We start from the raw sequence: 24,840 nt of genomic DNA, 5'->3' as shown, positions 1-24,840 counted from the left end.
AATATTTAACAAATAAATAATCTTAACAAAATAAACCTAAAGATTACTACATATGCCCCTACTCTTTTTTTTAATGGTCCACTCACATAAAAAAATTTATCACTTTTTAAAAAGGTCTTTAACTGTAATCTTAAATTTACCATAAATTGATATTGAAACAAGTCCTTTAAATTATATCGATTTGTTCTTTCATGTCATGCAAACTGTATAGCTAATTTTGCATTTTCTACATTATGCAAGTCTTGCAAAAAGAGAAGTAAAAGCATTGTGGTTTTTAGGAACATTTCCTCAAAATGACCTTTTGACATGCTTTATCACATTTCCTCTGAGAGACCTTTTAACCTAAACCTTGATTTACTATAGGGGGCGCAGGACCCTCTTGTTTTCCTAAGAATTCTTTTTTCCCCCCGATATTTGGGCTTTTTGGGGGTCTTAACATGCTCAAAAACTTATACAAATTAGCAGACAAGTTGGAATCTGCTGCCATTAGGATGCCTGAGTCTCTGGGCCCCGGGCGTGGCCCTCATACATGATGAGTGTAGCTCATACACAGTTGCACTTATGCACGCCAAAACCGGTACACATTTAGAGCTCATTGAGCCAAACAACTTTCGCACTGCATTTTATGGGCTCAACTTAACAGTAACTCAGTTATTTTGTGTCGTTTGCCAAAACGCACCTGATGGATTTTGATGTACTCCTTCTAGGGAATTTATAAGATCTCCACCAAACCGGGCCTTTGTGATCTAAAGACAATGAGGATGCAAAATTGCAGAGGGATTTTATAGATCCCAAACGGGTCAGCTGTGATGATGCCTTAAACTCTCTGTGTGACTCTATATTGAGAGAAATTATATTGCGTGACATGTTTAGTGACATTACATTGAGTAACATAACATTAACATTATATTGTAATATTTTTTCCCCAGCATCTGCGGCCTATTCTACACACAAATGTTAAGCATTACACACACACTCTCTCTTACACACAAATCTATTTTATTTTAATTCAGGTATAAAACATTATTTATTTCAATATTTTCCAGTTCCAAGTCTTCTTTTGTGGCTATAATTTTTTTTTAAGAAACATGTCATATTTTACGATAATGATGCCATTAAAATGTCAAAGTAAGAGTGATTGCTATTATTATATATTTGTTTCATCTAAATATCAAATGTGTGTGTCTTTTAGATGTTTACTTTTATTTCATTGACTGCCAGCTTTTTGTAAAAAGACTATTAAGGCTTCCTCCTGAAAAAAAGGAATGAGTGAGAAATTCCAGCCTCCAGCAACTATAAATATCATTGCTCATGGCATGGATAATTGAATTTCATATCAGATAATTTTATTAATCAAAGGATTAATGAACGATTTTTAACAAAGCAAAAAAATACAACAACAAAAGAAATCTTTCTTATACATTTTGACATGTGTAAACTCACTTTTATTTTTGCACTGCAACTACCGATATGCACTACCCATCCAAAGTTTGGACACACGTTCTTATTCCAGAGTCTTTCCTGATTACATCATTCTACATTGTAAGAGATGTGCCTGCTACTTAAGCACTGTAAAGCCTTTGGTCTAATTTAAAGTGATGTTAATTAGAAATTTCTGAGGTTGGCAACTCTCTCTGAGGCTGAAGTTCTCCTCTGCAGCAGAGGTACGTTTTGGTCTACCTGGGTCTTTGTGAGAGCTCATGGTGCCTGATGTATTTTGCAAATGCACTTGACAATACTGTTCTTGCAAAAACTATTCCAGAACAGCTAGTCTTCAAGTCTTAAAATAACATGTGACTATTGTTGTGGTTATTTAATTATCTAATTCCACATGTATTATTCCATACTTTTAAAATCTCCAGTATTGGAGAAACAAACAAGCAAACAAACATTACATTAGAATGGGTATTCAAAGTTTTTACTGGTACTCTAAATAAGTTGTCTAATACTGGAACTGATGAAAAGGCACAAATTGTTGGCAAAATCGAACAATTCATCCTCATGTTTTTTTGTCTTCTCTAAATTTACAGTATGAATCATGGGGTTTTATGATGAAATCAGTCACGAGTGTGTGGTATGCTAGAAAAAACAGTCACCAGTGCCAAAGTAAAATAGTGAGAGTTAGACAATGGCAGGTGTGACACAGGAACTGGCTTGTGTAAGGCTGAAAAATATGATGCACAGAAAGTGGATGAAATTAACTGTGTTTTTTGTGCTCCTGCTTAATCTATCACACTGCTTTGCTCAACCAGGTAAGTTGCCTTGTTTATGACATTATAATTACTTGCATTTCTTTTTATAAAAATGACATGATCCTAATTCAATTTACAGTAATGACACAACAGCACAAAGATAGAACACAAGCAGTGATGAAAAGTTGTGCCACTGTTTGTAATTCATTGTCTGCTCAATTCTTTTCATAGATGAAAATTTTTTAATCTACAATGCACAGAAGAACAAATGCTTGACGGACAACTTGCAGTCTTTAACAGTGTGTGACCCTCTCAGCTTAAAACAGCAGTTTCGTTGGACTTCAGGGAATCGAATTTTTAATGTTGCCCAGAAGAAATGCCTTGGTGTAGGGAGCAAGAAAGAGGGCAATAAACTGCAGTGGTACATCTGTAATGCTCGAAACGACCTCCAAAAGTGGGAATGCACGAATGATACACAGTTTAGCCTGAAGAATGAGTCACTATACTTGTCCCTTCAGGGAAAAACACTTTCTCTAACACTGTCGAGAAAGCAGGAAGTCAAGAGCCAGTGGACAATACATGGAACAACAGATAACATTTGCTCTCAGCCATATCAAGGTATTTTTTTCCATTAAAAAAGATACCTATATGTTTTTCCACAACATTTCATTAAAGTAGTTTATTAGAACAATGTTATTGCTTCAAGTTTTGTATGATTTGTATGATTTACTTGTTCTACTGTGTACAGGTATGTTATCTTTACTATCATTTAGCAACGTGTTCACAAAACTAAAAAAATGTTTACTTCTGTCGCTTGCATGCTGTGGCTGCAAGTTAAAAAAAAAAAAAAAATCATTTACATATGTGTTTACAGAACTTTAACCTGATGATTTGATTTTGTGCATTAAGAATGGGATGTTTTTAATATTTCTTGTTTTGTGTCAACTTCTAGAACTAAGGCCTAAGTGACCGTTAAGCAGTAACCATGTTTAGATTCAACAGTATACTTTTGAATCTAGATTTTTACAGCAGTAGGATTTTTTAAATCATTTAACTCGAATTGCAATTAATTCTACTTATAAAACAAAACATTGAGTAATTAAATATACTAATCTTTTAAGAAAATTATACTTGGTTTCATATAAAACTGGCTTAATAACCAAATTATACTGAGCAAAATTTGTTTCAGTGGGCAATAACATAGTATCATCCAACAAGGGAAACAGATGTTAGTATATACTGTACAGTGACATTAAAATATTTGCATTGAATTTAATTATGTAGCACTTTTAATATTTATACGACACACAAAGGCTAATAAACAATATTAAGAGAAAAGTGTGCGAGAGAAAGAAACAAAGAGAGAGAGAGAGATTAATTTTGCTTTTTGCTTTTCTTCTTTGGTAGGTTTCATCTCGAGTGTCACTTTATGTTTGACCGCACAGTTAAATGTGTGTCCATATTTTTTATTTATTTATTTATTTATTTCTGTTGTTATTTTGTGACTTGATTCTGAGCTTTAGCAATATGACTGTATGCCGAAACTGTCATTACATTACACATAATATTGCGTGTGTTAGCCCTTAAATATTCTCAAGAATATAAATAGTAATGCACTTTTTTGTGTATGAATAAACTCAATGCAAACTACATGCATTAAGCAAAACCCTTATTTTCTCTGTCCTCCCAGAATATGCAGAACCTGAGCCATGCAGAGTAAGGTGCATGGTTAGTGTTAGACAAAATGCCGTGGCATGCACAGTGGGGTCATCATGGGTGTGTGTGCAAAAACAATGCCTTATTATCAGTTTCAACAACTCAATAGCTTAGGCATAGATATCACAGCGTTACTCAATTGATAATAAATTTTGTCGGCCAGCCGAATTTTTTGAACATGTTCCATACACTAACATTGCTAATTAACACGACAAAAAATTATACTGAGCCCCATAGAGGCTGTAAGGAGCCGTTACCGACCTAAGTTAGATCGTACAAAGTAGTAACAAATTCGGTTGTGTAGATTGGAGGTACTGTATAAAGGTCCTATTTTTTTTTTTTACCTTTTATTTGCACTAATAAAAGACACAGAGTTGCTGGTCAATGCTCTAGCTGAAACAGTCCTCAGATAATGCATTTTCATTATGCCAAGTGTGTAAATTTTACTCCAGTATTTTTCAGCATACTTTTCCTGGATTAGGGTCTGTAAAATGCCCACATTTTATTTAAACTTTGTTTTGGAATATATTGCAGATAATACATAAATGTCTCATTGAAATGTTGTTAAGGAATTTGCAAGAGTAAACATGGAGAGAAACTGAGTAACACGCACTCCTTTTTGTATGTTTACAGAATCGTATACACTTAGAGGAAATGGCTTTGGTCGTGCATGTCATTTTCCATTTAGGTACAAAAATAAATGGTATTCAGCCTGCACAATAGATGGCTCCTCCATCAAACGCCTGTGGTGTGCAATCGAAAGTATATATGAAGATAATGAGCTCTGGGGTTATTGCCCGACCCGTCAAACAGGTACATTAAATTACTTAAAAAAAAGAAGCTAAATATATATATATATATATATATATATATATATATATATATATATATATATATATATATATATATATATATATATATAAATTTTTTTTTTTTTTTTTTTTTTTACAGATGATTTCTGGACCAAGAACCCTCTTACAGGCATGTATTACCAAATAAACAAAGATTCAGCACTTACCTGGTATCAGGCCAGAAAAAGCTGTCAGCAGCAGGGGGGAGACCTGGCGAGCATCACTGAACCCCACGAGCAAACACTCATATCAGGTATAATCAAAATTTTATATATACACTCTTATTTGCAGAATGTACTCTATTTCGATAGATAGATAGATAGATAGATAGATAGATAGATAGATAGATAGATAGATAGATATTAATATTCATGGTAATGAATTCACACAGGTTTGACTCAGGGGAATGGCCCAGTGCTGTGGACAGGGCTAAACAGTTTAGATCCTTCAAGTGGATGGCACTGGATCAATGGGCAACCTTTACGCTATTTACACTGGCTAAGTGGTGAGTAAATTAACTGCTCTACTTCTGAAGTAAACCAGAAAACCCATAAACATTAAGTTTCATGTTTGCTGTAATACAGGAATATTTATTTAAACTGTGGATTCATTTATTAATTTCTTCAACATTTTGCTTTGGAAAAGGACAACCATCTCCTCAACCAGGCCGTAACTGTGGGGCAGTAAATCAACAATTTGATTCCAAATGGTCCACTGATGATTGTTCTGCAAGACATGGATATATCTGCCAGAAAGTCCTCCAAACTCCTACCATTCCACCAAGTAATCAGTCTCTTCATTGTGAAGTATTTTTTATTTCATACACCGTAGCTCGTCTTTGTCATCTTAATTGTTTTATCATTTTTTTTCCAGTGGTGCACACAGGTTCTTGCCCCAGACCATGGATACCTTACTTAGGTCACTGCTATTATCTTAATCGAGCCAAAAAAACATGGTTGGAGGCTAAAGATTCCTGTCGGCGTGATGGTGGGGATCTGCTGAGCATTCTCAGTGTAGAGGAACAAAGCTTTGCCATCTCACAACTTGGATACTGTGAGTTCCTATGCAGATGCTTTCTAGTGTTACATGACATTTAATAATTTATCAGGGTGCGGTTATACAGTAAGGTATAAAAAAACTGAGAATTATACATTTATACCTTTTAGAAAATTGTACATTATCTAATTTGGTCTATTTAATTTAAATATGTTTTTGTTTTTTCTTATTAATAATTGCAATGCACTATGTAAATACTGTAAAAGTGTTCAAATAAGTGTTCAATTATCAAATAATTATTTTTGCACTGTTTAATGACCTATCTTAACTAATTAAGCTAATTAGCCTCATCGTTAACAACTAAACTAAGCACTAATTAACAAATAGTGAGTCAATCCTACTAACTATATAAAACTACAGTATATATACAGCTTTATCTACACTGCTTATTTATGTGTAGGGTTACAGGAAGCCTGGAGAATATCCCAGAGACATTAGAGCATGCTCTGAAAAGGACACACCGAAAGGTGTATTCTCCAAATAAACCTATAGATAATTTAGATTTGTTTATGTGTATGCAAAACCAACCTGCCCACAAAATAATAAATTTAAATCATGTTGTCGAATTAGCATTAACCTTTGCTCCCATTAAACCACACTGCCCTTGATTCTGTGATTGAAAACTATAACCACTGGAGTTATACATTGTGTGATTAACTCTTAAATTAGATTTTTACAGTCCAATGGAACTGTTTGTATAAAATATTGTAATAATGGAGTGGTACTTTGGAGCCGTGGTAGCTCTGGTGGTCAAGGCTTTGGGTCACTGATTGGAGTGTTGGGGGAGCCCTGCCACAGCTGGTTGACCACTGTTCGGTCCCTTAACCATAAACCCAATACAACCCAACTGTTGCCCCATACACCCCATCCACTGCATGCCGTGCCAGTCACAAATCCTCTTAGCAAAAATATTTAATTTATTGAAAAAAATATATATAATATAAACATTTCAATATTTGAAATAGAAACATTATATTGCCTTAAAAAAAAAAAGGCGGGTACAGGCAGGTTGGAATGGGTGGAGAAAAGTGTCAGGTGTGTTGTGCGATAAAAGAGTATCAGCGAGTATGAAAGGAAAGGTGTACAGGACAGTGGTGAGACCAGCGATGCTCTACGGCTTAGAGACAGTGGCGCTGAAGAAAAGACAGGAGGCAGAGTTGGAGGTAGCAGAGCTGAAGATGTTAAGGGTCTCTTTGGGAGTGACAAGGATGGATAGGATTAAGAATGAGTTTATCAGAGGGACAACCCACGTTAGATGTTTTGGAGATAAAGTCAGAGAGGCCAGATTGAGGTGGTTTGGGCATGTTCAGAGGAGAGATTGTGAATATATCGGTAGAAGGATGCTGAGGTTGGAACTGCCAGGCAGGAGGTCTACAGGAAGACCAAAGAGGAGATTTATGGATGCAGTGAGAGAGGACATGAAGTTAGTTGGTGTGAGAGAAGAGGATGCAGAGGATAGGGTTAGATGGAGGCAGATGATTCGCTGTGGCGACCCCTGAAAGGGAACAGCCGAAAGACAAAGAAGATTGCCTTAAAAAAAAAAAGGTTGGACTTCCCTTGTAGTCTTAGAACAATTATTTCTCTTGGAAATAGTGCTGATAAACAGTGGGGCAAAAAAGTATTGTTAGCCACCAATTGTGCAAGTTCTCTCACTTAAAAAGATGAGGAGAGGTCTGTAATTTTTATCATAGGTAATTTTTTATCATTTTTCTATAAAAGTAAGAAAAAAAAAATCCAGAAAATTACATTGTAGGATTTTTGAAAAATTTATTTGCAAGTTATGGTGGAAATTAAGTATTTGGTTAATAAAAAAATTTCATCTTAATACTTTGATATATACCCTTTGTTGGCAATGACAGAGATCAAATGTTTACAAGCCTTTCTTATCTTTTTAAGTGGGAGAACTTGCACAATTGGTGGCTAACTAAATACTTACAGTATTTGTTTGCCTAAAACTTCTTTGTTTGACTAAATACTTTTTTGACTAAAAAAGTTTTTTTTTTTTTGTTGACTAAATACTTTTTTGTTTGGCTAATAAAAATGTATTATTTGGCTGACTATATACTTTTAGCCCCAGTGTACCCATGATTCTTTGTCATTTGATTTGATCAAATTAAACAGTAAAGACAGACGAGTTGTGGATCGGTTTAAACGACCTCAAGACTGCGATGTATTTTGAGTGGAGTGATCATTCCAGTGTCCCATTTGTCTCATGGGAGATCAATGAACCAAGCCACAATGCTGACAATAAAGAGGACTGTGTTATAATGAGAGGAGAGGTACATTTTCTGCTTTACAAACTCATTATAATTATACTCTGAGCAGGGCTTACTTAAAAGCATTAATAATTTCGTGGAGATTATAGTTTAACATGTGTAACATTAGAAGGTACAAATGTGCTTATTAATTTTTTTCTAGGAAGGCAAGTGGTCTGATGAAAACTGTAAAAACAAGTATGGATTCATCTGTAAGAAAGGTGCTCATTCAACACCATCTACTAATGATACAGTTATCACAAGTCCTGGCTGCAAGTCTGTAAGTGTTTGGTTTGCATTTGAAGTGTCAGATTTAGTTTTATTTCCATATATATGTAATGTCTTCAGTATATTCTTGCAGAAGGAAACAACATTGTTTATGTCACAGTATAAATGAATGTATCATTAAAATTATATTTTTATAACAATAACTTTAATAATTAAGGGATGGACCAGATATGGGTACTACTGCTACTTCATAGGAACAGAAACTAAAACCTTTGATGAGGCCAAACAGATGTGTGTGAAATCTGATTCTTATTTGGTTGACATCACCAACAGGTCAGAGCATTATTGTCATGAAAATGCCAATTTTGGCCATGGATTCTAAACAGAATGCAATTCATGTGATGTTTTTTAACATTTAGGTCAGGCATGTTTTTCAAGTGGCTCTATGTCTGTTTCTATCAGAGTTGAGAATGCCTTCCTGGTCAGCTTGGTAGGAATGCGCCCAGAGAAGCACTTCTGGATTGGGCTCTCTAATACCAAGGATCGACACACTTTTAAGTGGACGAACAGCCGAAAGGTTTTGTACACTCATTTTAATGCTGGACTGCCAGGTACAGTAAATGTATCCAGTCTATGACATTGTTTCAGTACACATTACAAACCCTATAATGCTTGTGTAATTAATAATACAAAGCTGAACTTGTAATCTTCAAACCACAGGAAGGAAACAAGGCTGTGTTGCCATAACCACAGGAACATTCGCTGGATTATGGGATGTGCTAAGTTGCACGGATAAAGTAAAATATATCTGTAAGCAGATGGCCGTGGATGTTATCACTACTCCAGCTCCCACAACCATCCCAGCTCCCAACTGCAGCAACGAATGGTTCCCACTTACAAACAGAGACTTCTGTGTAAAGGTACAGTACAGTATATTGGGTGAATGATGAAGTAATATCTATTATGGTGTTGTGTATGTATATACAGTATATATACAGGGTGTGGGTTCTATTCCCAACTTGGGGCGGCGTGCATGGGGTTTGCATGTTTTTCCCTTGCTTGGTTGTTTTTGCTGGTTCTCATGCAGATTAGGCTAACTGGTCAGACTGAGAAGAAATCTGAGCAGGCTTGCTAAGACAGGATGTTTATGTTTGTTAGGTTTGGTTATATAATATACAGTATACTGTACAGTACATATATTTTATAAATAAGAAAACAATCAGATAAATTGAGACTGATAATAGTTTAGGTATGTATGCTCAATTAGTTTTTTTGTAAATTTTTTATGCTCCTATTTAACCAATCACTGTTTCTGTTCAAGCTATTTGAAGTGGAACATGAGCAACAGAAGACCTGGTCTGAAGCTCTCGACTTCTGCAGAAAACTTGGGGGTGATCTATTGAGCATCCACAGTCCTTTTGATTTGACAACATCTCTTAACCAAATCAGGTATGATTGCATTATTTTATTTAATTTTTTACTTATATACAAAACGTTCTAATATTATTTTTGCACATATTGGAGCTATTTATATAAAAAGGGTGTTCAACTCAAGTAAAAACTCTCTTTAGTTTATATATACTGTAAACCCCTGCTTGACTAAAGTTTTCTCAGTATTCCAGAGCCGTGATCAGGTTGCCTGCTTCATGTCTGAAACGTCTCCCAGGAACTTATTTAATGTTCCAAATATGTGGAAATAGATTGAAGTGGGGTCAGAATGGTATCAGGATGCGGCAATAACTCCCAGCTGAGTTCCTGGAATGTGCAAGTCATGTTCGTGAATAATTGTGTGTGCAGTTCTGGCAGATAAGTTAAATAAAGACAAGTAAACCAGACAGGAATACTGTTACAGTAAATCTAATCAAATGTATTTGTATGATAAAGGCCGTATTTGGTGACATTTATATTACATGTTAGAACACCTTAAGACAGCATGTACTGTATATATATATATATATATATATATATATATATATATATATATATATAAAAAAAAAATATATATATATATATATATATATATATATATATATACACACACATATATATATATATATATATATATATATATATATATATATATATATATATATATTCATGGCTTAAGTATCCCTAACAATTAGGGTAGTAAGTAAAATAGGAAATAATAACATTAAGTAGTCAAGAAGATGATGCAAATGATAAAAAAAAACCCTGTAGACTCCTGCCTAACACCACCAACCATTGCTGTTCTAAAAACTGCACAACCCATGGCCTCTCATGGTTTATTGCTAAATTAAGCCCAATCTCAGACCAGAAAGGAGTCATTGCTACCACACAAGAGCATGCTAAAACATGTTTCTGCAACTTATTAATGTTACACGATTAGTTAACTCCGATTTTGCATGCTAACCAATGTCAGACTAAAGTTAGCAGAGAAAGTTGCATGCAAATCAAGCCAGGTATAACATTGTTTGACTTTCGACTCACTAGCATTAGCTAGCAAAAACTCATCTCTACTATCAATCTCTATAGCTAGCTCTAAAATTATAGCCAACTTTGATTCAAGAGTTTAGAACAGTTCACAAACATAGCATACATACGTCAATATGCTTCCTCGTTGGATGACAAAGTTTTCTAGTAGGCTGTGAACATTGAAAACGAGAAAAGTTTCTCTGCCTCGTCCACCATTCTGCCACCAAGTGACAAATCATGTCCAATATGTTGGGAAATACTGAAGTTAGGTAATTGTTAGTAGGCTGTCTCAGTGTGACCTGTAAATACTCTAATCACGAGGGCGAAACGGCAACAAAATAGTTAATGTACACCACTATTCTCTGCCTCTGGAAGTGGTTGAGAATTACAGATACCTTTGAACAACAGATTGGACTGTAAATGCAACAAAGACACTGTCCACAGTAAATGACAATGTAGACTCCACTGTACATCTTGAGGAAGCTCAGGTCCTTTAACCATCCTGTTACCTTCAAATTTACTAAAATCTTTTATCATTGGGGTCAGTTTGATCCCAGCAATTTCAACCTCCAGAAAATTATCCGAATTAAAATTGGTACCCAATAATAGGAGGGTTAATGTCTGCTGCAAATTTTTTTCAGATCTTTTATCAGTCTGTTGTGGCGAGTGCAAGATTTAAAAAAAAAAGACACTAGGCTAGCTTACTATTATGTTAAGATGGTGCAAGCATCACAGGAACATGTATTTATCTGCAGCACCCAAGGGGCATGGATTGGTTACAGCATCCAGGATCCCTCTGTTGGTTATGTATGGAGTGATGGATCCCCTGTAAGTAGTGCTTCCTTTGTACTCTGCAACTCAAACCTAATTTTTTTGTTGGTTGTATGGTACTAGATACTAGACTGTATGTTCAGCTTAGATTCTCTTTTTTTTTCATTCAGACATCTTATGAAAACTGGAAAGATGATGAGCCAAACAATCTCAATGATGTGGAAAACTGTGCTGAAATTACTATTTGGTGGTGGCTTAAAAGGGGAGAATGGAATGACCGTCACTGTGAAGGAAAAAATGACTGGATTTGTGAAATTCGAAAAGGTAAGGAGACCATTAAATGTCACAAAAAATATGTTTTGCTTAAAAAAACAAAACAATACAAAGGTTATTTTTCAGTTACAATTTACAAAAGGCTTGACTAGAAAGGTTTTACCTGTACATTGGTCAGATCTCTTTCCATGATGTCTTTATGTTTCTGTAAGTGGTTACTGGTCTGGTGTGTTTCTAAAAGATAACGTAAAGAAGAACAGGAACTTGGGAGGATTTCTAAATTTATGAGCTTTCAGCAGTTTTACGACCCTGAACATAAACTTATACTATGGAATGTGTTTATTGATAGTGCAGCGTGTCGAGGTAAAAAAAAAAAAGAAAAACACAGAATATCATAAAACACACTAGAAATGAAATATTTCCTACTGTTTCATACATTAGAAGACCTAAAACCAGTCTCAGAAAATTTCCTCCCTGTACTGTCTGTCTGTCTGTCTGTATGTCTCAGAGTGTAATGAAACTTTGGCAGTACTTAAGTATTTGCCTTCAGTTAAACCAGCACCATGAATTAAAATGTCATGCTATACAAGGGCAGTTATGTGCCAGATTAAGTCATAGCATCTACCGCTTCTTTCTAATTTAGCACTTTTCCCCCTGAGGTGGGCGTCGCTCTGCACGTCGCTCAACAGAGACAATCATTGCAATAGCTGACTGTGTATAGAGTATGCAGAAGACACAGAAATGGTACTGATGCACCTACAAGCTGCAAAATTCCCAAGAAACAAAAACAAAAGCACAACAGCATGGCTTACCCCGAAAATAAGTAAAGAAGGCTATAAAAACTGAACCTTCAAAGATGAATGGACAGGTCAATATATGTTAATTTTTGAAGTGGAAAGTCTAAAAACAGGGATAAAACACGTTGTTAAAGCAACATATTTGCAGCAGTCTGCAGTGAGTGCGTGTAAAATACCCTAACTCAGAGCCCAGTGTCATGTGCTAAAATGCTGCCCTGGCACAGATTGTCCTGCCTAAATAATTCAATTCAATTTTCAATTCAATTTTATTTATATAGCGCTTTTAAGAATGGTCATTGTCTCAAAGCACCTTCACAAAGATGAAAGAAATTCACAAAAAATAAATAAATAAATAAAAAAATAAAAAATAAAAAAAATAAAAAATAATAATAATAAATTGTGTATGTGTGAGAAAAGTGTCTCTAGATAATAACGAGATGAATGAATGAAATTTCTCTGATGAGCAAGCCAAGGGTGACGGCGACAGTGGCAAGGAAAAACTCCCTGAGATGGCAATAGGAAGAAACCTTGAGAGGAACCAGACTCAACAGGGAACCCATCCTCATCTGGGTGATAACAGATAGAAATAACATCATGTGTGTTGTGCAGGTGAAAGTTCAATATAACAGAAGTTGTGTAGATTCAGTTCAGCAGTAGGTGCAGAGGGCAGATGGCGTCTGGATCACTGGAAGCACAGGAGCAGAATGGTAGCTCCAGCCATCATAAAGCAGAATCTAGCTGGAGCAGGTCCTTCTCAAGATGCCTTAGAAACCTCGCAGGGTTGGCCTTTATCTACTAAAGCTGGCACAATCTCCAGATGCCTCGGGATGGGTAGAGAAATACAGAAAAGATGGAGAGAATTAGCGTAGTTGCCATTCAGGATAGGTGTACTGGAGTATGAAATTATGGGATGAGTTACGCGTATGCCAGATTAAAAAAAGGAGTCTACTTTTAAACTGGGAAATTGTGTCTAAGCCCCGAACACTGTCTGGAAGGCTATTCCAAAGTTTTGGAGCTAAATATGAAAAAGCCCTACCCCCTTTTGTAGATTTTGAAATTCTGGGAACTACCAGAAGTCCAGAGTTTTGTGATCTTAAGGAGCGTGGCGGATTATAGCGTTTTAGAAGACTGGTAAGGTATGTGGGAGCTAAACCATTTAAAGCCTTGTATGTAAGTAATACTATTTTGTAATTAATTCCAAACTGAACAGGTAGCCAGTGCAGGGACGATAATATTGGGGTTATATGATCATATTTTCTGGATCTGGTGAGAACCCTGGCAGACCCTAACTGAAGCTTGTTTATTGAGGATGCAGGACAACCACCTAGTAATGCATTACAATAGTCCAGTCTGGAGGTCATGAATGCATGAACTAGCTTTTCTGCATCAGATACGGATAGGATACTCCTAAGTTTGGCGATATTTCTAAGATGGAAAAAGGCTGTTTTTGTGATATTGGAAATATGATTTTCAAAGGACAAGTTACTGTCTAATATTACGCCCAGGTCTTTTACTGTTGAGCTAGTAATAACAGTACATCCTTCTAAACGCAGGCTGAATTGTGAAAGCTGTTGTGTGCGGGTTTTTGGGCCGATGAGTAATATCTCTGTCTTGTCTGAGTTTAGTAAAAGGAAGTTATTGGTCATCCAATCTTTTATGTCCTGGACACACTCGGTTAATCTAGACAATTTAGGTATTTCGTCTGGTTTTGTTGAGATATATAATTGGGTATCATCAGCATAACAATGGAAACTAATCCCATGTCTTCTAATGATGTTACCCAGGGGAAGCATGTATATTGAGAACAGCAGAGGTCCTAAAACTGACCCTTGTGGGACCCCATATTTCACTGGCATTACACCAGGCAGTTCTCCATTTAGGTCTACAAAATGGTATCGATTAGACAAGTATGTTCTAGGTATTCAGGGACAATGCCTGTCCCTGAATACCTATGTGATTTTGTAAGTGATCTATGAGAATGTTATGATCTATAGTGTTGAATGCAGCACTAAGATCAAGCAAGACTAGAATTGAGGTGCAGCCTTGGTCCGGAGCTAAAAACAAGTCGTTTGCAATCTTAACTAGTGCAGTTTCTGTACTATGATGGGGCCTGAAACCTGACTGAAATTCTTCAAGGATGTTGTTTTCCTGCAAAAATGTGCATATTTGAGCTGATACTACTTTTTCTAATATTTTTGATATAAAGGGGAGGTTTGAAATCGGTCTATAATTTGTTATTTCATTTGCGTCCAAATTAGATTTTTTAAGGAGCGGCTTAATAACTGCCAACTTGAAAGGTTTAGGGACGTGACCTAGATATAATGAAGAATTAATAATGTTTAAAAGTGGCTCTCCAACCGTATGCATCACTTCTTTCAAAAATCTGGTTGGGATTGGGTCTAAGAGGCACGTTGCCGAATTAGCTGAGGTGATAAGTTTATAAAGCTCTTCCTGTCCTACACCTGTAAAGCACTGAAAAACTAAATTTGAAACTTTAGGCTGAACTAGATCATGAGATGCTATTAGAGGTTGAACTTCCGTTATTTTCTTCCTTATGCTATCGATTTTTTCCTTAAAGAAGTCCATAAAATCTTCACTACTAAAATGTTGTGGAGTACTCTCTGCAGGCATCTTAGGTTTTGTTAGGCAGGCTACTGTACTAAATAAGAACTTGGGATTGTTTTGATTTCTTGCTATCAGTTGGCTAAGATGCTCGGTCCTAGCAGTTTTTAGAGCCCGTCTATAGCTGCACATACTGTCTTTAAACGCAATTCGAAAAACTTCTAATTTTGTTTTACTCCATTTTCGCTCAAGGTTACGGGTTGCTCCCTTTAGGGCGCGAGTATGACTATTGTACCAAGGAGCAAGTGTTTTATCTCTAACTTTTTTTAATCTGATGGGAGCAACAGTGTCTAATGTTCTGGTAAAAATAGTACCCATGCTGCTAGTCATTTCATCCAGATTGTCCGCATTTATGTAAATAAATAATGACTATAAAAATATACAGGACAGTGAAACCTCGGATTGCGAGTAACGCGGTTTGCGCGGGGTTCTACAAGACGAGCAAAGATTTTTAAGAAATTTTGACTTGGAAAACAAAGTCTCGGTTTACGAGTAAAGAGTATCATGTATCACGCATGTGCTTCTTGTTTTGACGCCGAGCGTCACGTGATCACAACTGAGATAACGGTTTTTCTCTCTCTTGCGCTGCGGAATTGTGGGTAATCGTCTCCTCTGCTGGGTCTTAGTGTGCATCTCTTACTGGTATAATCAACATCCGTGCACGCGCACGTGCATAGTACTGTAAGCATACTGTTTACTATAACACTGTGACCATGTGTGTGTGTAAAACATATTTTATTTTGTGTCTGTATGCATATGTGTACAGCGTGCGTGTAAAGCAAAAGCTAGTCTTAGAGGTTAAACATCCATTTTTTCTCTCTGTATCTACCTGTTCTCTGTGTCTGTGTGCGCACGCGTCATTGGACACTTTGCCACACACACACTCAAAAAGACCCACTACTTTCGCCTTCACAGACACAAAGACACACACACACATACACACAACATTTCTCTCTGCTCTACACAGAAACACTACTCTGCCGCGATTTTTTTCAAAGGTAAAGTGCAGGTACATTTCTTTTATTTTTACTTTACAGCAGTGATTCTGTTAGTGTGTCGCTGAATCAAGTGTCATTAGAGAGATTTTTTGTTTATTTTTCTGATGTACAGTGTTTCCGTTGTGTGCGTTCGTGTGTGTGAAAAGAGTTGAGAAAGGGTAACTGTGTAAGACGAGAAGGGGAGAGGGGAGCGGCTCCTTACTTTAGCTTCACACGCACGCACGCACGCACGCACACACACACACACACACACACACACACACACACACACAGTGCCTGCGCGGACAAAGGGAAACACTTATCTGTCAGGATATATTTTTACTTTTTTTTTTTTTTTAAGGAAAGTGCAGGTTAATTTGTTTTATTTTCTATTTGGTTTAAAAGTGTTTTAACAATACAAACCCATTTCTATATGAATAAACTTATGTACAGTGTACTGTACATATGATAACAAACTGAAATCTTTATATACTTCATATACTTATATAAATATACAGACTAAAGAATAAACATTGATCAGTTTATCCATCTTTAAGGATTCAGTTTTTATAGTCTACTTTCCCTTTTTTGAAGTAAGCCATGATGTTTCACGCTTTTGTTTCTGTTTCTTTGGAATTTTGGCTGCATGTAGGTTTGCTTAAGATTCTGATTCCACTTACAGGGCAGGTTTACCTTTAGACAAATACTTCAGGCAAGTACTTAAGCCAAAGTTTCAATAAATTCTATCCATCCAGTTTTGCATGATGCTGTGACAGAATCTGGCTGGACATATAACATACATACATACAGATAGACATATAGACAGAAATTTTCTGAAGCTGGTTTCAGGTCCTCCAACATAGGAAAAATAAAAATATCAAAGAGTGAGTTTTGACCAATGCACACACAAAACCTTTCTTTTATTTAAATAGATTTTAAGTGACAGACTCATAATGCTGACAGTATATATTGATTTAACTTGGTATGCTATACATTAACCATTTCTGCTGGAATTGTAAACAGAAAAGATGTATTTAATAAAAGACTGATGTGTACAAAGCAGTCCATGTTATACAGTTTAAGGAACTTAGTACTGTATTCAAATTAGGAAATTTCTTCTGGACAAGTTTTAGCACGGCAAGGCCACATGGATGTCTGTGATAATGTAGCGGTTTGATTTAGCCAAAATTGTGCTATTGTGTTTCTGTTACTGCAGGGAAGTTTTGTCAGTATGTATTAATGTTATGCTAAAAAAGCAGCTAACATGCTAGCTAAGCTTGCTATTTTTTATTAAAGAAGGTAGTAATAATCATCTATAGTGTATATCTATATGATGCTTTGGTTTTTCATAATGATTAGATTATAAAAATCAGAGTTTATGTACAGTAGAGATATGTTCTTTTTGTATTTTTCTAGGAGATACACCAAATGAAGTGGAAATTACAACCAAAAGTAAATCTTCTATAAAATCTGCAAAATACTTTCCACTTTATCTTTTATCACCACTGATTACTGAAAAGATTTCGCTAAACAATTCTATTTTCTCCCTACATTTGTAGCATATAATAAAACAGACGATGGCTGGATTATATTCGATGACAATCAGTATTATATCTCTAAACATAGTTATGTCTCTATGGAAGAAGCCAGAATGTTCTGTAAGCAAAAACATGGTGATCTTGTGACCATTAATGATGAGGAAGAAAGATTATTCTTGTGGCATCAGGTAATATGGCTAATATAGAGCTGGAATATGTTTTCAACATTTGTTTTTGGTTAATGAGTTTTTGGTTAATGATTTTTATGTCTTTATTTAATGTTATTCAATATTTTTTTATTTTTTTATTTTTAGGATACAGGACATAATGCTTTTTATATTGGCATGATTATTGATCTGGATCAGTCTTTATCGTAAGTAAATTTACTGACCATTAAGCACATGAAATATATTTCTAAAACTAAAGATAAATTATTCAATGTATACAGTACTATATATATATGCATTACAAGGTGGATGGATGGATCTCCAGTTGTATTTGAGGCATGGCAAAAAAACCAGCCTGCTTTTCTGAATGATGAGGACCGTTGTGTAACGATGACTTTTAATCAGGGTAAGACAGTCATCTAAAAATTATAAATAAAATTTAAAAAGTATTGGAACATCAAACGTCATTCTGAAAAATACAAAACATTCTCCTTTTAGTGAAACTAAGGTTGTGTTATGTTCATCATGCAGGCAAAAGTGCGTCAGATATGTTTTGCTCACATGGGACTTCCATATTGCAACTGCTCTGTGGAGAGATCTCCAAGGAAATAGCTTAACATAGCCACAGCAGAACCTAACTGCAGTGCCAAAAATAGCTAAACGTAAAAAAAAAAAAAAAACCTAAAAAAAAAGTAATGAGAAGGTAATAGGGAGTTGCATTGTGTCTTTGTAGAGTTAAAGAAAGCATATGACAGGGTGCCAAGAGAGGAGCTGTAGTATTATTTGAGGAAGTCTGAAGTGGCTGAGAAATATGTTATTACAGTATGTACAGTGGTGTGAAAAACTATTTGCCCCCTTCCTGATTTCTTATTCTTTTGCATGTTTGTCACACTTAAATGTTTCTGCTCATCAAAAACCGTTAACTATTAGTCAAAGATAACACAATTGAACACAAAATGCAGTTTTTAAATGAAGATTATGTTATTAAGGGAGAAAAAAAACTCCAAATCTACATGGCCCTGTGTGAAAAAGTAATTGCCCCCCCTTGTTAAAAAATAACTTAACTGTGGTTTATCACAGTTAAAAGTTCATTTTCTGTAGTCACCCCCAGGCCTGATTACTGCCACACCTGTTTCAATCAAAAAATCACTTAAATAGGAGCTACCTGACACAGAGAAGTAGACCAAAAGCACCTCAAAAGCTAGACATTATGCCAAGATCCAAAGAAATTCAGAAAAAAATGAGAACAAAAGTAATTGAGATCTATCAGGCTGGTAAAGGTTATAAAGCCATTTCCAAAGCCTTGGGACTCCAGCGAACCACAGTGAGAGCCATCATCCACAAATGGCAAAAACATGGAACAGTGGTGAACCTTCCCAGGAGTGGCCAGCCGACCAAAATTACCCCAAGAGCGCAGAGACAACTCATCCGAGAGGCCACAAAAGACCCCAGGACAACAACTAAAGAACTGCAGGCCTCACTTACCTCAATTAAGGTCAGTGTTCACGACTCCACCAAAAGAAAGAGACTGGGCAAAAACGGCCTGCATGGCAGATTTCCAAGGCGCAAACCACTTAAGCAAAAAGAACATCAAGGCTCGTCTCAATTTTGCTAAAAAACATCTCAATAATTGCCAAGACTTTTGGGAAAATACCTTGTGGACCGACGAGACAAAAGTTGAACTTTTTGGAAGGTGCGTGTCCCGTTACATCTGGCGTAAAAGTAACACAGCATTTCAGAAAAAGAACACCATACCAACAGTAAAATATGGTGGTGGTAGTGTGATGGTCTGGGGTTGTTTTGCTGCTTCAGGACCTGGATGGCTTGCTGTGATAGATGGAACCATGAATTCTACTGTCTACCAAAAAATCCTGAAGGAGAATGTCCGGCCATCTGTTCGTCAACTCAAGCTGAAGCGATCTTGGGTGCTGCAGCAGGACAATGACCCAAAACACACCAGCAAATCCACCTCTGAATGGCTGAAGAAAAACAAAATGAAGACTTTGGAGTGGCCCAGTCAAAGTCCTGACCTGAATCCTATTGAGATGTTGTGGCATGACCTTAAAAAGGCGGTTCATGCTAGAAAACTCTCAAATAAAGCTGAATTACAACAATTCTGCAAAGATGAGTGGGCCAAAATTCCTCCAGAGCTCTGTAAAAGACTCGTTGCAAGTTATCGCAAACACTTGATTGCAGTTATTGCTGCTAAGGGGGGCCCAAACAGTTATTAGGTTCAGGGGGCAATTACTTTTTCACACAGGGCCATGTAAGTTTGGATTTTTTTTCTCCCTAAATAATAAAAACCATCATTTAAAAACTGCATTTTGTGTTTACTTGTGTTATCTTTGACTAATAGTTAAATGTGTTTGATGATCAGAAACATTTAAGTGTGACAAACATGCAAAAGAATAAGAAATCAGGAAGGGGGCAAATAGTTTTTCACACCACTGTATGGTATGTGAGAGCTGTAAGACAGTGGTAAGATGTGCTGTAGGTGGGTCTGCATCAAGGATCGGCTCTGAGCCCATCTTGTTTACTATGGTGATGGACAGGATGACAGATGAAGTTAGACAGTCTCTATGGAGATGAAAAGGGTGGAAAAGATAAAGAATGAGTCAATCAGAGGGACAACCCATGTGAGATGTTTTGGACACAAAGTCAGAGAGGCCAGATTGAAGTGGTTTGGACATGTTCAGAGGAGAGATTGTGAGCATATTGGTAGATGGATGCTGAGGTTGGAACTGCCAGACAGGAGGTCTGGAGGAAGACTAAAGAGAAGATTTATGGATGCAGTCAGAGAGGACATGAAGTTAGTTGGTGTGAGAGAAGAGGATGCAGAGGATCGAGTTAGATGGAGGCAGATGATTTGCTGTTGCGACCCCTTAAACAGCCGAAAGACAAAGAAGAAGAAAAAAGATAAAGAGACAGACCAATAAAGTAGCAGAATAAAATGCCGTCTTTACCTCTAGCAAATTTAGTCAGTAAATATGCCTCTTTTTCCTGCGAGTTAAATGTACAGTAGCCTAAAGTGCCCAAACTTGGTCTAGGTAATATGTCTGTTTAAAGTGCAGTCAGTAATATGGTTTTCAATGTAAATATTTCACATAGTCCACTATTTTGCACATGGTCCTGACCTCAACCCCACTAATAAGATGAACTGGAACAATGACTGCATCCATGCACTTTTGCATGACATAAGCACCTGAGCTTCATAATGATTTTGAAGGTGAATGAGCAAATCCCCCTAGCATTGTTTCAAAAGTAAGTAGAAAGCCTACCTGAAAAGGTTATAAGCAAGGGAGACTAAATCTGCAAGTTTCCATGTTTGGTCATATTGGTTGTAATGATCATATTTGTGTTATGTCTGGTGTTATGCTAGTTTTGCTCATTGGTAACATGTACAACCGGAATAACAGACAGGTGTTTTCTCAAGGGTTCTGGGAGAGTATAAATTGTGGTGATCGAAAGAATTTTATCTGCAAACGAAGTGGCGCTGTGGAAGTCAATTCCACTGCTGCCCCCATTGAGCAGTCCAAAGGAGGCTGCGCTCCTGACTGGGTGAAGTTTGAGTCAAAGGTAAATGAGAATTTACAATAGCACATCTTTATTAAATACACCAAATTATGATGATACTAACTGGACTACAAACAGCTCAGATAAATAAAATGAACAATTGGATTTTTTTTCTCTACCCAACAAAAAATGAAGTGCTATATTCAGAGTTTAGTTATGTACCCATATTGAGACTTCAGACACAACTATTGACATACAGTATGTTCCATCTAGGAGCCATGGGGGAGGTACATGTGGGAAATTAAGTTTAACTACAATAGAATGTCTGAGTACAGAACAGTGCTGTAATTAGAAATGCTCCTTATCTGAAGTAATGATTTTAATGATAAAGTTAAGAATAAATTTTAATTAATAATTTAAGTAAAATAATTTATTTAAAAGCATGTTGAAAAACATAGACTGTGAGTTAGTATTAAATAGATAGACTAGAGCCTATCAAGGGACAATATTAAAAACTTGATGTCAAAAAAACTTAAAAACTCAACCCCACTTTCTTATTGAAATATTGCAACATTTTTTTTTTTTTTACTTTTCTTTCCTTAAATTGCTATTCACTACATATCGTTTAAAAAATTGATTTTAGCTTTGGTGAAACAGACATACTGTACTTATTTATGCAGGTCAGTATTAAAGTTCACAATTACAAATCAAATATTTTAGATTCTTTATTGTTTTATTGTTTACATTTATACATGTATACATTTTTTATACTTCTGTGATTTCCCCCCCTATTATTATTTACTGTTATTCTACATTCCACAAATCATTCCACAAACAAAAGACTTAAACATTCAAAAGTATGTAAAGTGTATTTGTATGTTTTAAAAAAATGAATTAATAAGCAATAATGCATACTGAATGTTAATTAGCTAAAAGATTGGGGGGGGGGGGGTGTCACAACACTGTAGGTATGTGCACAACAACTCTGCCTGTGTTCTTACAGTGTTATAAAATAGAACTGGAGCTGAAAACATGGCGTGAAGCCAGATCACACTGTAGACGTCTTGGAGGAGATCTAGCTTCTATTACTAGACAAATTCAGCAAGGTCAGGCCTAATTTTTTTTATAAAAATATCTGCCATGCTTAGTTTGTTCTACTTTAATTGATGTGATCTGTTGGCAGTCAACTTGTGACAAGTGATGAGATAAAGCAGGACACTGCACAGCTATCTGAATAAATAAACATTTGCTTTCTACTAATGCCAGATGGTTTGAAAATATTAATTTTTTGCAACTGCTTGTAAGATTTACATTTAATGTCACACTATTATATCTAAGTGTATTTTTTAAATATGAGCTAAATTTTTCATTTTAGTAAATACAGTGTATTTTATTTACTTTAGAGTTGCAACTAATGATTATTTTAATAATCGATTAATCTGTAGATTTATTTTTTCAATTAATCAATGAATCGGATAATTTTTTTTTTTTTTTAATCTTTAGAAAGTGCACAAACATTTTGCTCCTTGAGCTGTTATGATAATAATAAAATTAAATAAAAATGGACTAATGCAAAAAACATAGACATGTATGCTTTACATCTGCCAATGCCATATATACAGTAAATTACGAACATAATATGTTCGGCTCGTATTCCAAAATGCTCATAAACCAAATGTAATTTTTTAAAAACACACTAATGGTATTACTGTAAAGTAAAAATAAAACAAATTAACCTGCACTTTACCTTTGAAAAGAATCGCGATAGAAAGTAGGAGGTGTCTGTGTGTGGCACGGTGTCTAATGAAGCGCGCGCACACAGACACACACACAGCAGGCAAAGAGCAGACTAAGCTTTGAGCAGAGAGAAAACATGTATTTTTAAGTAAAAACATTAACATTGTAATTATATAATTTAAATAATGACATTTTGTTGCTTTGCTGCCTGAAATGAAGACACACATTTTTTTGTTTCATTTAGCTGTATTTACTCATTGCAATTTATAACACCAACATGTCAGAAAAAAAGTAGGAAAAAAAATAAAAACAAAATCACTAAGTGGGTAAAGGATCACCACCTTGTCAGTATTTTATTTGACCACCTTTTGCTTAAATTACACCCTTTACTCCCTTGGGATATGTTTCTATAACTTTGCACATCTAGACTTTGCAATATATGCCCACTTCGGCTGATTATGTCTTTTGTTATAGTGGTAGGTAAACCTTTTTCCCATTGATAAAACAAAAACTGTGGCTGTATTCATTTCAGGCTGCAAAGCAATAAAATGTAATAATTTTAAAGAGGGTGATTCTTCTCAATACCCACTGTATAAAGTATTTTACAATTATTTTGACTGAGCAATCGGAGCTGGCACATTCAAAACCAGTAATCCAATAATCATTGTCAGCAAGAAAACATAACATTGATAAAATTATATAATCTAAAAAAAAAACTTTGACCATTTAATAATTAATCTAAGGCATTGCAAATCACATCTGAACCATCTGTGCTCTTTCATTTTTGGCTACAAAGCTAACAAGAGGACCCTTTGCACATTATGATGTCCTATTGCTGATGTCATAGTGTTTGGGCACTAACTAGCTCCTAATACAAGCGTGAATTCCAAGATGCACTCCAACCCCTGATGAAGGGGCCTACTTTGTGTGTGTGTGTGCGTGTTAGTGATGGGTCATTCATGAATGTTCATTCTTTTTGAATAAATCTTTTCTGTGACTTAAAAGGAATTAGAATGAGTAGTCTAAGAGAGTGATTCGTTCGTTCTCTACTGGGTGTGCATGCGCAAAGCATTGAAAAACCTCTGTAGCTTATGTACAGTACAGGAAACAGAAATGTGTAGGTACCTCTACCTTTGTGTCTTTTGGTCTGAACCATTCATCCTTTTGTCGCCTGACTCTCATAGATGCTATGCAGTGCATTACACAGGAAACAGAATTTAGTGGTTCTGCTTATGAGTCACAGAAAAGATTTATTTAAAAAGAATGAACATTCATGAACGACCCATCACTAACACACACTACTGTAAGACTGTCCATTGTCTGCCATAATGAGAAGAGAACAGCTGCCTGACAAAACCCACATTTAAAACCAGTCATGGAAGCACTTTCAGCAAGAAAACACATTTGATAATGTTATGTCATCTTAAACAAATAATTTTTCTTAGTAATAATATAATATAAGTTGTTATGAATTGCCTCTAAACCTTCTAACACATGGCTGAATCTCAAAGTGCTCTTTAACCTTTGATTAAGGACTCTACTTGGTGTATGAAGCCAGGGATTGTACACCCTCAGTGGCACACAAGCTTTCCATTTACCACAATTTGGGATTAAACCACATTAAACGTAGCTGATGTTGTAAAGGATATGTGTTGGCAGAGCAAAAATAACTGGTTAAATAAACAAACCAATC

At 35.8% G+C, this 24,840-nt stretch overlaps 1 protein-coding gene across 2 annotated transcripts in view; it reads left to right on the top strand.

The window, feature by feature from the left end:
* The first annotated feature begins 2,128 nt into the window (after positions 1-2,128).
* LOC128519960 (macrophage mannose receptor 1-like) overlaps positions 2,129-24,840 on the top strand; it is a 35,359-nt gene continuing 12,647 nt past the window's right edge. For both annotated transcript variants that reach the window (XM_053493966.1, XM_053493958.1), the window contains exons 1-21: positions 2,129-2,252; positions 2,424-2,810; positions 4,542-4,721; positions 4,860-5,012; positions 5,151-5,264; positions 5,405-5,542; positions 5,633-5,812; positions 7,937-8,094; positions 8,234-8,350; positions 8,516-8,631; positions 8,761-8,909; positions 9,019-9,218; positions 9,620-9,747; positions 11,508-11,580; positions 11,694-11,847; positions 17,609-17,644; positions 17,752-17,918; positions 18,045-18,103; positions 18,203-18,303; positions 21,331-21,473; positions 22,414-22,516. In XM_053493966.1, the coding sequence (XP_053349941.1) occupies positions 2,129-2,252; positions 2,424-2,810; positions 4,542-4,721; positions 4,860-5,012; positions 5,151-5,264; positions 5,405-5,542; positions 5,633-5,812; positions 7,937-8,094; positions 8,234-8,350; positions 8,516-8,631; positions 8,761-8,909; positions 9,019-9,218; positions 9,620-9,747; positions 11,508-11,580; positions 11,694-11,847; positions 17,609-17,644; positions 17,752-17,918; positions 18,045-18,103; positions 18,203-18,303; positions 21,331-21,473; positions 22,414-22,516 (2,980 nt within the window). The remainder of the gene's footprint in view (positions 2,253-2,423; positions 2,811-4,541; positions 4,722-4,859; positions 5,013-5,150; positions 5,265-5,404; positions 5,543-5,632; positions 5,813-7,936; positions 8,095-8,233; positions 8,351-8,515; positions 8,632-8,760; positions 8,910-9,018; positions 9,219-9,619; positions 9,748-11,507; positions 11,581-11,693; positions 11,848-17,608; positions 17,645-17,751; positions 17,919-18,044; positions 18,104-18,202; positions 18,304-21,330; positions 21,474-22,413; positions 22,517-24,840) is intronic.

The sequence above is a fragment of the Clarias gariepinus genome, chromosome 1 (assembly GCF_024256425.1).
Source record: "Clarias gariepinus isolate MV-2021 ecotype Netherlands chromosome 1, CGAR_prim_01v2, whole genome shotgun sequence".
Classification (NCBI taxonomy): Eukaryota; Metazoa; Chordata; class Actinopteri; order Siluriformes; family Clariidae; genus Clarias; species Clarias gariepinus.
Note: the sequence above shows the minus strand (reverse complement) of the source record. Positions and strands in the feature narration are given on the sequence as shown.